The sequence below is a fragment of the Somniosus microcephalus genome, chromosome 15 (assembly GCF_052327205.1).
Source record: "Somniosus microcephalus isolate GS21.2 chromosome 15, FLI_Smic_1.0, whole genome shotgun sequence".
Taxonomy (NCBI): domain Eukaryota; kingdom Metazoa; phylum Chordata; class Chondrichthyes; order Squaliformes; family Somniosidae; genus Somniosus; species Somniosus microcephalus.
In genome coordinates this window covers 43,034,302-43,048,060 of record NC_141001.1, presented here as the reverse complement: position 1 = coordinate 43,048,060, position 13,759 = coordinate 43,034,302, and the positions used below count along the sequence as shown (strand labels likewise).

At 48.8% G+C, this 13,759-nt stretch overlaps 1 protein-coding gene across 4 annotated transcripts in view; it reads right to left on the bottom strand.

Annotated features, from left to right (window-relative positions):
* sigirr (single immunoglobulin and toll-interleukin 1 receptor (TIR) domain) overlaps positions 1–13,116 on the bottom strand; it is a 61,444-nt gene extending 48,328 nt beyond the window's left edge. For 2 of the 4 annotated variants that reach the window (XM_086007694.1, XM_086007695.1), the window contains exon 1: positions 12,338–13,116. In XM_086007694.1, coding sequence (XP_085863820.1) covers positions 12,338–12,467 — 130 coding nt within the window. In that variant the 5' untranslated portion in view covers positions 12,468–13,116. The remainder of the gene's footprint in view (positions 1–12,337) is intronic. The other 2 variants (XM_086007697.1, XM_086007696.1) reach the window with 2 other exon arrangements.
* Between the last annotated feature and the right edge of the window lie 643 nt (positions 13,117–13,759).

The following is a 13,759-nucleotide window of genomic DNA, read 5'->3' as shown; positions in this document are numbered from 1 at the left end:
GATGAATTTAAAAATAGTTAGGTTGAATTTTTTACCTTCTGTATAAACATAATGGGTAACTTAACTATTTAAAATAGTTAATGAGTAACCTGGTCACATAATCTACACCTAACTTAAAATTTGCATGTATTAAAGATCAGGGCCTAGAAATTCAGTATAGCCACATTTGGGGCGCTACAGCTGGGCGTTCGCTAAATTGTGCACCCAGCGCAACTTAGCGCCACCTTCGCTGATATTCAGTTGCATCGCCCCAAGAGGTTGCTGCTGCGCTAAAGCAGGCGATGCACGACTATCATTAGGCGCTAAGCCGGCGATCCGGGGCGCTAACACCAAGGGCGGGCGCAGCGCAGGTGCGGCGAGTTGCTCATTGAAGGCAGTCAGGCGCCAGTCAGCTCTTAAAGGGGGAGGGTGGAATTGTTTGGCTGCCACGCCCTGCACACTGCAGCCCTAAAGCAAGGCCTGACCACTGCTGTTTGAACTTCTCCACGCCCAGGAGAATGGAGAAGGCCAGGGAGAGAGCGCAGCGCTTCGGCGAGGGTGACCTGAGGGTGCTGGTTGGCGCAGTGGAGCGCAGGCGCCATGTCCTCTTCCCTGAGGGTGGCAGGAGGCCGCTGTCCACCGATTATCGGAAAGCCTGGAGGGAGGTGGCAAACAGGGTCACCTCCAACAGCGTGGTTGGCAGGACTCCAACCCAATGCCGGAAAAAATTCAACAACCTCACTCGGGTTGTCAGGGTGAGTACCCTTTCCAGTATCCTCCTCATCCCTGCATGTGCACCTCACTTTATGGCCAAAGGGACCTGAAAGCCCTAATGCCCAGCCCTGATCCAGCAGCTATGGGACTGTCATGAAAAGCACTTGCACATTCAGGACTTTATACACTATCAGGGCTATTCCACCATGGGAAGCAGTGCAGGCAAAATCAGGGCTTCACACTGTCAGGGTTATTCCACCATGGGAGGCAGTGCAGGCAAGATCAGGGCTTCACACTGTACTTAGAGACCGTCCTTTCTCTTGCAGAGCACCAATGGTAAGGACCTCTCTCTTTCCACTTGCGCCTCACACCAGCATCCTTTGCCACTATCGAACCAATGCAGTGCATAGCAGCACTCATGCCTCCCTCGCTGCCGCCCTGTCCTCACTCTAAAGCAACTCTTGTGCCTCCCTGCTTTCAGAAGGTGAATCGCCAGGCGAGGAGGCGGCCCCTCAAGCTGGCACTGTCTCGGAGTCAGAAATAGAGGAGGAGGAAGAGGAAGCCGGCCCATCAGGGACACCCTCAGCCGAGGCAGCCCATGGCCATGATGGGGGCACGTCTTCCCTGGAGGGGAGCAGGGGGGAAGGGTCGGAGGAGAGTGAAGCTCCGGGGCCCAGTGGGCTGCAGCAACGCGGGAGGGGTGGGGAAGCTCGGCGGCCTTCTCCCCGGAGGGCGAGTGCGGCCTCCAGTCCTGCTACGGTGAGCGTAGAGGAGGTGCGGCTCCTTGCGGAAATGGGCGCCCAGGCTGAGCGCAGGCACACTGAGCTCATGGCTGCAGTGGCAAGGATGCCTGACTCCATAGATCAAATCAAATCAATCAAATCAAATCAAATCAACTTTTATTGTCATTGTTAGTGCACAAGTGCAGCACAACGAAATGTAGGCTTGCGGCTCCCGAGAGTGTACAATTTGGATTAGGACACTTAAACATTCAACATACATTTGGCTTGCAGTATATTAGCATAAATATGACCATAATAAAGTGCATTGGCAGATGTGCAGGCTTTAGTGTTTATTTGTGGAGTTCAGTAGGATGACAGCCCTGGGAAAGAAGCTGTTCCTAAATCTGGTCGTACGGGTGCGAATGCATCTGTAGCGTCTTCCAGATGGTAGGAGGGCGAACAGACTGTGGCTGGGGTGGGTAGGGTCTTTGATGATGGACCGTGCCCTCCGTAGGCAGCGTTTCTGATATATATGCTCTATGGTCGGTAGCCGGGTGCCGGTAATGCGTTGGGCAGTTTTGACTACCCGCTGCAGGGCTTTCCGGTCATGGGAGCTACAGCTGCCATACCATACCGTGATACAGCTTGTCAGGATGCTCTCTATAGTGCAGCGGTAGAAGTTAGAGAGGATCAGGGGTGACAGATTACATCCCTTCAGCCTCCTCAAGAAATATAGGCGCTGCTGGGCCTTCTTCACCAGAGAGGAGGTGTTGAGGGACCAGGAGAGATCTTCCGTGATGTGGACTCCGAGGAACTTAAAGCTGGCCACCCTTTCCACCTCCGCCCTATTGATGTGGATGGGGGTGTGACTTCCGCCTTTGGACTTCCTGAAGTACACGATTATTTCCTTTGTTTTCTTGGTGTTAAGGGCCAGGTTGTTGTCGGCGCACCACTTCACGAGATGCTGGACCTCCTCCCTGTAGGCTGACTCATCGTTGTTGGTGATCTGGCCTACTACCGTGGTGTCATCTGCAAACTTGATGATGGTGTTGGAACCATTAACAGCCACACAGTCGTGGGTGAAGAGGGAGTAGAGGAGGGGGCTCAGCACACATCCTTGTGGGGCCCCCGTGTTCAGGGTCGGGGTGGGGGGGGGGGGTGGGGGGGAGGTGTGGTTACCTAATTTGACAGACTGGGGTCTGTTTGTTAGGAAGTCCAGGGTTTGTTAGAGTCACTGGCAAGGAGTGTACAGGAATTCGGGGCAGCACAGGCCAGGAGTCTGCAAGAATTCAGTGCAGCACAGGCCAGGAGTCTGCAGGACTTCGCGGCAGCACAGGCTAAGAGTCTGCAGGACTTCGCTGCATCACAGGCGGCCTCCAGCCAAGTGCTCAGTCGTGCCGTGCATTCACTGGCTGGTGTCATGCAGACACAGACCAGAGCCACACGGGCACTAACTGCTGCCACCCTCGCTGGATTGGCCAGGCATCGCCGGGGCACTTGCCGCGCCGCAGCAGCCCAGCAGTCTGTGCTTCAGCAGATTACTGCGCATGCTGCAGTGCTGGCCCGTGCGAGTGCCAGTGCATCAGCCGACCAGGGAGTGCCTGTGCTCTGTCAGGTTGGCAGCATTCCTGCAGCCAACACTGTCACTCCTCCACTGCAGTTGCCACCACCCATAGGACAGACTGCTGCCGCCCAAGCAGAGTTGGAGCAGTCAGCAGCCGGCCCCTCCAGGCCCAGAGCTGGTCCAGGCCGACCCCCAAGGGCATCTGCCGTCTCACCATCTGACCCTCAGCAGCCTTCCCCCAGCCTTGCTGCAGCCACTGGGGTCCCATTGAAGAGGAGCTGCAGGGCGGGTAGGGGCCAGTCACAGAAGCGAGACGGATCACTCTCGCAGGGGAAAGAGTAGAAGGTGTGTCCAAATGTGTTATTTTATATATGAAGGCCGAGACTGGTGTATTTGTTTTATATATGAAGGCCGAGACTGGTGTATTTGTTTGTTTTTGGGGGTTTCTCTGAATTAGTTTGTCATGCGGGAAGGGCACAGAGGTATCACATTAAAAAAAATTATTTAATCGCACTGTCCATGTTTGCTTTTGGAAGTATTTGTTGCCTTGATCGGCTGAGGGCTTGTGGAGCGGCTACATTCATCTTCTTTCATTGGCACAAGCCATTCCCTGAGAGGGGGCCTAGAACCGAGTTGCAATAAGCCGCCGACGGGAGGCCCTTGCACTTTCTGCCTCCCTCCCGTGCTGATGCTCCTCCTCCTTCTCCGGTGGTCCTCCAATGTCTGCTGGCAGTGGCTGAGTCCTGCGGATAGCCAGGTTGTGCAGCATACGACAACGAAATGGGAGACTCGCTCAGGCGAGTACTGTAGGACTCCCCCGGAATGATCCAGACAGCGGAACCATTGCTTCAGCACGTCGATTGTGTGCCCAATGATGTTCCTGGTTGCTTGATGGCTGTCATTGTATCGCTCTTCAGCAGGGGTGCTGGGCGCACGGAGCGGGGTCATCAGCCAGGTGCACAAAGGATAGCCTTTGTCCCCGAGAAGCCATCCTCGTGGGTGAGGCTGGGCCTCGAAAATGTCTGGCGCAGGATGAAGGCATCGTGGCTGCTGCCTGGAAAGTGGGCATTGACAGCTAGTATGAGCTGCCTGTGGTCACACACCAACTGCACGTTGAGCGAATGGTAGCCCTTCCGGTTGCGGTAATCCTCGGCATTCTCTAGAGGTGCCCGCAAAGCCACATCCGTGCAGTCAATGGCGCCCTGCACCATGGGGAAGCCCGCTAATGCTGCAAATCCCATTGCACGCTCTTGCTGCTTGTCCACGGTCATGGGGAAGGAGATGAACTGACGTCTCCTTCTGAAAAGGGCATTGGTCACCTGGCGGATGCAGCAATGTACCGCGAACTGGGAGATGTTGGCAATGTCCCCAGTAGTGGATTGGAAGGAGCCGGTGGCATAGAAGTTGAGAGCCACCATCACCTTCACTGCCACCGACAGAGACGTCCTGCTCCTGAGCTGTGGCTGCAGATCTCTGCGAAGCAGGTGGCAGATCTCAGTGACCACCTCCCTTCTGAATCGCAGCCTCCGAACACACTGCTCCTCAGACATGTTCAGATAGGAGAACTGCTGGCGGTATACCCTGGGTGGGTAAGGCCTCCTGTGCCGACGCCTGTTGGCCCTTCTCCATCTGGCCATGACTGGCACTCTCTCATGGCGTCTCTGAGCCCTTTGAATGCAATGCAGTAAGCCAACGTCTCCACCCATTGCAGCCCCCATTAGATGTATCGAATCAATGCTATGGCACTGAAAGTTAAATCCAACTGCAAAGCTCTGGCCTGAAGCCACAAGTACCTGTGCAAGTGTTGCGCCAAACCAGAAAGCTCTCTACCTTTGTCTCTCTCCAAATATCCGTCTCTCACAAAGAAGGAGTGGAGCAAAATGGCTGCCATTTATACTGCAGGAGGAGTTCCATTTAATTTGCGACCCCCGCGCCCCGCAGCGACTGGGAACCGTTCCCCTCTACCAGTCGCGGGGGGCGCCAGGCGCACAATAGGCCGGCGCCACTGAATTTCCGGTTCGGGGCGCACAAAGGGCGTTGCACCATGAAATGATGTCAGGATCTGCGCGCGCAGCTGAGCGCACGCAAAGGTTTTGCGCCGCCGCTAAATCTTAACTGAATTTCGTGAGAGGCGCAGATCGCGCCGCGCCCGGGCGCTAGCCGCTTAGCGCCCCACTTCTCCTCCTCCTAAGGCGCTAGCGGCTGGCGCAAACAACTGAATTTCTAGGCCCAGATTTCTCTGGTATTGCTCTACCAGTTTAGGAAGGGGCACTTTAATTAAAAGAATATGTGGTGGCAAAAACAGGAAGGCAGATTATTATCTGAACGGCAATAGATTGGGAGAAGGGGAAGTGCAACGAGAGCTGGGTGTCCTTGTGCACCAGTCACTGAAGGTAAGCATGCAGGTACAGCAGGCGGTTAAGGCGGCAAATGGTATGTTGGCCTTCATAACGAGAGGGTTCAAGTACAGGAACAAGGATGTCTTGCTGCAGTTGTACAGGACCTTGGTGAGACCACACCTTGAGTATTGTGTGCAGTTTTGGTCACCTTATCTGAGGAAGGATGTTCTTGCCATGGAGGGAGTGCAGTGAAGATTCACCAGACTGATACCTGGGATGGCAGGAATGACGTATGAGGAGAGATTGGGTCGATTGGGCTTATACTCGCTGGAGTTTAGAAGAATGAGAGGGGATCTCATTGAAACTTATAACATTCTAACAGGACTAGACAGACTTGATGCAGGAAGGATGTTCCCGATGGCGGGGGAGTCCAGAACCAGGGGTCACAGTCTAAGGATAAGGGGTAAGCCATTTAGGACAGAGATGAGGAGGAATTTCTTCACCCAGAGAGTGGTGAACCTGTGGAATTCTCTACCACAGAAGGCAGTGGAGGCCAATTCATTAAATATATTCAAGAAGGAGTTAGATATATTTCTTAAGGCTAAAGGGATCAAGGGATATGGGGAGAAGGCAGTAACAGGGTACTGAATTTGGATGATCAGCCATGATCTCATTGAATGGCGGAGCAGGCTCGAGGGACCGAATGGCCTACTCCTGCTCCTATCTTCTATGTTTCTATGTTAAAATGTGCCAAAATTTGGCACTGCACAGTCTAGTATCAATGCACAGTATTACAGTGTGGCGAGACACTGTTTGCTGATTGGTTGCTGTGCTTCTGGGAGGCCCTGAGCAAAACATAAGAACGTTCAATGGTAAATTAAGTGTAACATATTAAAATACAGCACTTGGGTCAAAAAATGGTGTCATATGGATACAATGAATTGAACTGAATTAACACAGGACAATTTAGAAAAGGACCTGGGAGTAATAGTGGACACGTCACTTTCTATATCTCTACAATATGGGGAAATAATTTTAAAAGTTGATAGATTGCTGAAATATATAGCCAGAATAGGAGAATACAAATTTATAGAAGTTACGCCAAGGCTTTACAATCCACTGATCAGACCAGGGGAAACAACCCATCACTATTTACCTCATCAGTAACCTTCATAATCATGAAAATCTCTATCCTATAACAGCTTAAGCTTCTTAAGCTTTAGTGGAAAAAAAGTCCCAATTTCTCCAATCTCTCGATAACTATAACTGCTTATTCCTCGTCAAATCGCAGTGAATTGATGCTGCACTTTTCCATGGGTTCTATATCCTTGCTATAATAGGGTGCTCAAAACTGTATACAATACTCCAACCAGAGCCTAACTAAGGTCTTTTTTTTTTAATGCCTCTAGATACAAAACTAAGGATTCCATTTGCCTTTTTATGGCCTTATCTACTCGTGTTGACACCTTGAGTGACCTGTATATTTGCACACCAAGGTCCCTTTGCTGCTCCGCTCAATTCTGCTCTCAGGCGGAAGTAAAAGATCCCGTGGCACTATTTCGAAGAAGAGCAGGGGAGTTATCCCCGGTGTCCTGGCCAATAATTACCCCTCAACTAACAGAACAAAAACAGATTATCTGGTCATGATCACATTGCTGTTTGTGGGAGCTTTCTGTGTGCAAATTGGCTGCCGCGTTTCCCACATTACAACAGTGACTCCACTTCAAAAGTACTTCATTGGCTGTAAAGCGCTTTGAGACATCTGGTGGCCGTGAAAGGCACTATATAAATGCAAGTTTTTTTTATTTAAAATTTACCATTTAAGATATATTGTCTTTCTTTATTCTTACTTCCAAGATGTATGTGGAACTGCATCTGCCACCAATCCACCAATCCTGCTAGCATCTCTCTGTCCTTCACAATCTTCTACATGATTTGCCATGACCACAATTTGGTGTCATCAAATTTCGATATTGCTCTCTTAATCCTATACACTATGTTAGGAGGCACAGTAAGTTGTGTTGATGGAAGCAGAAGTTACAAAGGCACATACACAGACTAAGCGAAGTGAGCAAAACTGTGGCAGATGGAGTTCAATGTTAAGTTGGAAGAGTTAGGATGCTAAGGGGATGAATTTTGTATCTTCGTATTTCAAATCTACACGGATCTCTCAAAAAGCACTCTAGAAAATGAGACAGCCTCATTGCAGGCATATTCTTTAGTCTAAGCCTGACATGAGGCCCTGGATTAAGTGTTTAGTGATGAGCAGGCTGCTACACGTCACAGGTTGTGGAAGTCCGGAACATTGTGATGGTACACAGGTGCAAATCGTTCCGCGTAGGTCTTTCTACCATGCTGAAAGCAAACGTCCATCATATAGCTGTCAGTGACTCCTGGGGAGAAGGGAGAAAAATCAAAGAGGAAAGAAAAGGGCATCCAACTTATTGGTGAAAGGGTTAACATCTGAGCCAGTCAGACCAGCAGTTCTGTACACAGGCACTTTGTACCTTTCCATTACCTGGAGTCATAAAGCATAAATATAACCGAGCAGCGGGTGTTGTGTAAATACTGCTCCATCTGCCAGTATCTGACTCACCCTCACATGATACAGCTCAGCACTGTAAGCTCCTCTCTCACTGCTCATATGACATGCCACACAGACTCTCTCAACCGAAAATAGATAGATTCCCAGAGATGACAGATGAGGCTGGGTGCAGCATGGGCCAATATGGAACTGCCTGAGGGCATGCCAAGTATTGAGAGCATGCAACACTGTTCCCATGGTTCTGGGAACCAACCGCTATCTGCAAGTTCCTGAACAGCTGTGTCCTTGCCCAGCAGAACAGGCTTTCCATCAGGAAGTCTCCCCTGGGCCAGCAGAACAGATTACTTGCACAGAACCCCATACCAGGCCGTAACCAATTTGAGGAAAACCCTATGATATACTATCGAGAGCGATTCTGAACATTTAAAAAAAATTAATTGCAGAAACTACAGAATGTCCTAAATGGGGTTACATTCACACAACAAAAATATAAGCTGACCAGCATCAGCACCTCCCCACCCCTCGACTAGCAACATTGTTTTATCATACTTTGAGATGTAATTCGCTCAGGCTCAGGAGAGCTTACAACTGGTTAAGAGAATGGCAGCTGAAACAGTCCAACAACCACATTAACATTTGCAACCAGACTGATTCTGTAATAAAAACAGAAAATGCTGGAAACACTCAGCAGGTCAGGCAGCATCCGTGGAGAGAGAAACAGAGTTAACGTTTCAGGTCGATGACCCTTCATCAGATCTTGAACATCTGATGAAAGGTCATCGACCTGAAAGGTTAACTCTGTCTCCCTCTTCACAGATGCTGCCTGATCTGCTGAGCATTTTCTGTTTATATTTCAGTTTTCCAGTATCTGCAATATTTTGCTTTTGATTCTGTAATAAGCTTTTTTCAGGTTAAGTTTGATAGGATCTATCAAAAACCAGTGATTCCAACATGGTCACTGCTTCAAGATAACAGACATATGTATCCTCTATCTCAGGTGTTAAACCTTCGCTTTCATTTTTCCAATTTTCTCCTCTGCCCAGTCTTGCTGGAACATGGTTCCACAGGCACCAGCAGCCCTCCAGTACTTTATCTGTGTAGCCATTCATCGTGTGTGAGCCTAGGCAATGAGTGTTGCCAGGATATTCAACCACTGAGGGCATAACGACCACATCCAATCCCATCATCCAACATCTGAGGCAGCACACACTTCCAGCAGCACTTAGTGAGAGGGAGCAATCAGGAGTAGGAACCCTGCCTGATTATTCCATCGCTAACCTGTTGCCATAGCTACTTGCAGCAGGCCTACCATGTTGATCCAGTAATAAGGTCAAATCTAGCATCTTTGAGATATGTGTAATCAGAGTCACACAAACACAGTGCATTCAGATGCTGGATTTCAGTGCAAGGAGGAAATTGAGGGCACAGTCTACATTTTGCACTATATCAAACATTGTCTTTGCCCAGCAGCACAGGGAGATTTGCTCTGGGCATAGCACAAAAGGCTAACTGCATAATCCCTCCACAAAGGTGGTGACCAATTTGGCAAAAGTCTTTTTAACATTATTGACAGCTCCTAAACGCTTTTTGAAATTACCTACAGTAATCCGCATTTAGGATCTACATTTACATATCATACCATACTTTGAGCTGTGCTCACAGGCCAAGAACTGTGATTCTTCCTTTTAACTAAATGGGAGAGGACATACAAATTGGCCAGAAAAAGCAATAATCCTGAGGATTGGGAGCAGTTCAGGATTCAACAAAGGAGGACAAAGGGATTAATTAAGAAAGGGAAAATAGAATATGAGAGTAAGCTTTCAGGGAACATAAAAACTGACTGTAAAAGCTTTTATAGATATGTGAAGAGAAAAAGATTGGTGAAGTCAAGCGTAGGTCCCTTGCAGTCAGAATCGGGGGAATTTATAATGGGGAACAAAGAAATGGCAGACCAACTAAATACATATTTTGGTTCTGTCTTCACAAAGGAGGACACAAATAACCTCCCAGAAATACCAGGGAACATAGGGTCTGATGAAAGGGTGGAACTGAAAGAAATCAGTATTTGTAGGGAAATGGTGTTAGGAAAATTGATGGGACTGAAGGCCGGTAAATCCCCAGGGCCTGATAGTCTACATCCCAGGGTACTTAAGGAAGTGGCCCTGGAAATAGTAGATGCATTGCTGGTCATCTTCCAGAACTCGATAGACTCTGGAACAGTACCCATGGATTGGAGGGTAGCTAATGTTACCCCACTATTCAAAAAAGGTGGCAGAGAAAAAGCGGGGAATTATAAACCGGTAAGCCTGACATCGGTAGTGGGGAAAATGCTAGAGTCCATTATAAAAGATGTAATAGCAGAGCACTTGGTAAGCAGTGACAGGATCGGACAAAGTCAACATGGATTTACAAAAGGTAAATCATGCTTGACTAATCTACTGGAGTTTTTTGAGGATGTAACTGGTAAAATAGATAAGGGAGAACCAGTGGAAGTGGTGTATTTGGACTTTCAGAAGGTTTTTGATAAGGTCCCGCATAAGAGATTAGCGTGCAAAATTAAGGCACATGGGATTGGGGGCAAGGTATTGACTTGGATAGAGAACTGGTTGGCGGACAGAAAGCAAAGAGTTGGAATAAACGGGTTGTTTTCCGAGTGGCAGGCAGTGACTAGTGGAGTACCGCAAGGATCGGTCCTCGGACCCCAGCTGTTCACAACATATATTAATGATCTGGACGAGGGAATTGGATGTAATATCTCCAAATTTGCAGACGACACAAAGCTGGGTGGGAGGGTATGCTGCGAGGAGGATGTCATGAAACTCCAGTACGATTTGGACAGGTTAGGTGATTGGGCAGAAACATGGCAAATGCACTATAATGTGGATAAATGTGAGGTTATCCACTCTGGTGGCAAAAACAGGAAGGCACATTATTATTTGAATGGCAATAGATTGGGAGAAGGGGAAGTGCAAAGAGACTTGGGTGTTCTTGTGCACCAGTCGCTGAAGGTAAGCATGCAGGTGCAGCAGGCGGTTAAGGCGGCAAATGGTATGTTGGCCTTCGTAGCAAGAGGGTTCGAGTACAGGAACAAGGATGTCTTGCTACAGTTGTACAGGGCCTTGGTGAGACCGCACCTTGAGTATTGTGTGCAGTTTTGGTCACCTTATCTGAGGAAGGACGTTCTTGCCATGGAAGGAGTGCAGCGAAGATTCACCAGGCTGATACCTGGGATGGCAGGAATGACGTATGAGGAGAGATTGTGTCGATTGGGCTTATACTCACTGGAGTTTAGAAGATTGAGAGGGGATCTCATCGAAACCTATAAAATTCTGTCAGGCCTGGACAGGCTAGATGCAGGAAGGATGTTTCTGATGGTCGGGGAGTCCAGAACCAGGGGTCATAGTCTGAGGATAAGGGGTAGGACATTTAGGACTGAAATGAGGAGGAATTTCTTCACCCAGAGAGTGGTGAACCTGTGGAATTCTCTACCACAGAAGGCAGTGGAAGCCAATTCATTAAATATATTCAAGAAAGAGTTGGATATATTTCTTAAGGCTAAAGGGATCAAGGGATATGGGGAGAAGGCAGGAACAGAGTACTGAATTTGGATGATCAGCCATGATCTCATTGAATGGCGGAGCAGGCTTGAAGGGCCGAATGGCCTACTCCTGCTCCTATCTTCTATGTTTCTATGGAAAACATTCATACGTGAGCCAGAAGAGTAAGTGATTGAGCCAATTCAGGCAAAAGGGCCCCATCTGTATTTATTGACTTATCTCTCTCTCCTCCTTTTAGGCCAGTCTTAAAATCCAACTCTTTGACCAAGCTTTTAATCATCCCTGCTCATATTTCTTTCTTTGGCTTGGCATTCATTTTTTTCTGATTACACCTCTGCGAAGTGCCCTGGGATGTTTTTCTACGTTAAAGGCACTATATAAAAGAAAGGCTTGCATTTATGCACCTCTCATAACCACTGGATATCCCAAAGCGCTTTACAGCCAATGATGTACTTTTGAAGTGTAGTCAATGTTGTAATGTAGAAACATGGCAGCCAATTTACACACAGGAAGCTCCCACAAACAGAAATGTGATCATGAACAGATCTGTTTTTGTTATGTTGATTGAGGGATAAATATTGGCCAGGACACTGGGGATAACTCCCCTGATCTTCTTCGAAATAGTGCCATGGGATCTTTTATGTCCACCTGAGAGAGCAGACGGGGCCTCGGTTTAACATCTCATCCGAAAGACGGATCAATGCAAGTTGTTTTTTAGATTCTGATGGACCTGCTGTGTACACTTTCTACTTCCATTTAAGATTTTCAACATTTGCTTTTACTTTCTTACACCAAAGGTTTCCTACTGAGTCTGCCTTCTCCTGAAAATATACACAAAAGGCACAAGACACTAAAATGACAGACATGGATACTACATTGATGAGGCCTGCCTTATAACTGATACCTGCTGATCTCACCTGGTTTTGAGATGCCACTTCTCTTCAAGTCATTTCCTTCAGCATTTCCAGCTCTGCTAATCAGCACACAGAGTATCAGTACTGAACAGGAACCACCGGCCCAGGCAAATTGCTTGCTCTCCCACATCATATCTGTGTGCCCTTTTAAGATGGTTGTTGCTGTTTTTCCTCACAATATGTGCCACAGGGCCGACTACAGATTTAGGTCCAGGTGTATCAGGAAATAGACAACAGGAATAAATTCACTGCGATATCCGGGGTGATCTTGGTCCAGACCAGATATTATAAAATGACAAACTCAGGGTGCTGTCCAGGTGTCAGAGAATGGAGCACAGATTACAAGTGCACACTGAATCCAGATGAGTTTCCGTTTTAAACTCAGGTGTATATGTCTTCTACATACATCAACGCACAAATTTTAAATCCAACACCATGTTATCCAGGTATTAATAGTCCATGTGTGTAAATACCTGCCGCAGATCCGATAATTAAATTGTGGCTAATAGTCTCTGCATTTGTTACAATTTTCCCAGTCCGAGCTCTGTTTTAATGCGAGTCACTTTATATCAAACCCGCTCTGTGAATTCATCGCCAGGAATTAATTCCAGCAGCTTCCTGACTGCTCCCCTGTCACTACCCGACTGCGGCAGGTGCACTCACTCCTGCAGGCAGCGCGTCTGCGGCCCACGCTCTGCACACTGGGATTGCAGTCTTGGCGGGAGAGACCTTGAACGTTAATCGAGGAGAGCAGGCGCACTCGGGACTACAACTCCCAACATGCACCGGCCACCGCAACTGAACTAGGACACGGCAGCAAAGGAGCCAGGTGAGACTGGGGGAGGGATAAGGGAATAATGGAAGAGCGGCCCCGGGGCACTGGAACAATGGGGGAGGGGCACTGGAACAATGGGGAGGGGCACTGGAACAATGGTGGAGAGGGCACTGGAACAATGGGGAGGGGCACTGGAACAATGGTGGAGAGGGCACTGGAACAATGGGGGAGGGGCATTGGAACAATGGTGGAGAGGGCACTGGAACAATGGGGGAGGGGCATTGGAACAATGGGGAGGGGCACTGGAACAATGGGGGAGGGGCATTGGAACAATGGGGAGGGGCACTGGAACAATGGTGGAGAGGGCACTGGAACAATGGGGGAGGGGCATTGGAACAATGGGGAGGGGCACTGGAACAATGGGGGAGGGGCATTGGAACAATGGGGAGGGGCACTGGAACAATGGTGGAGAGGGCACTGGAACAATGGGGGAGGGGCATTGGAACAATGGGGAGGGGCACTGGAACAAAGGGGGAGGGGCATTGGAACAATGGGGAGGGGCACTGGAACAAAGGGGGAGGGGCATTGGAACAATGGGGAGGGGCACTGGAAAAAAGGGGGAGGGGCATTGGAACAATGGGGAGGGGCAC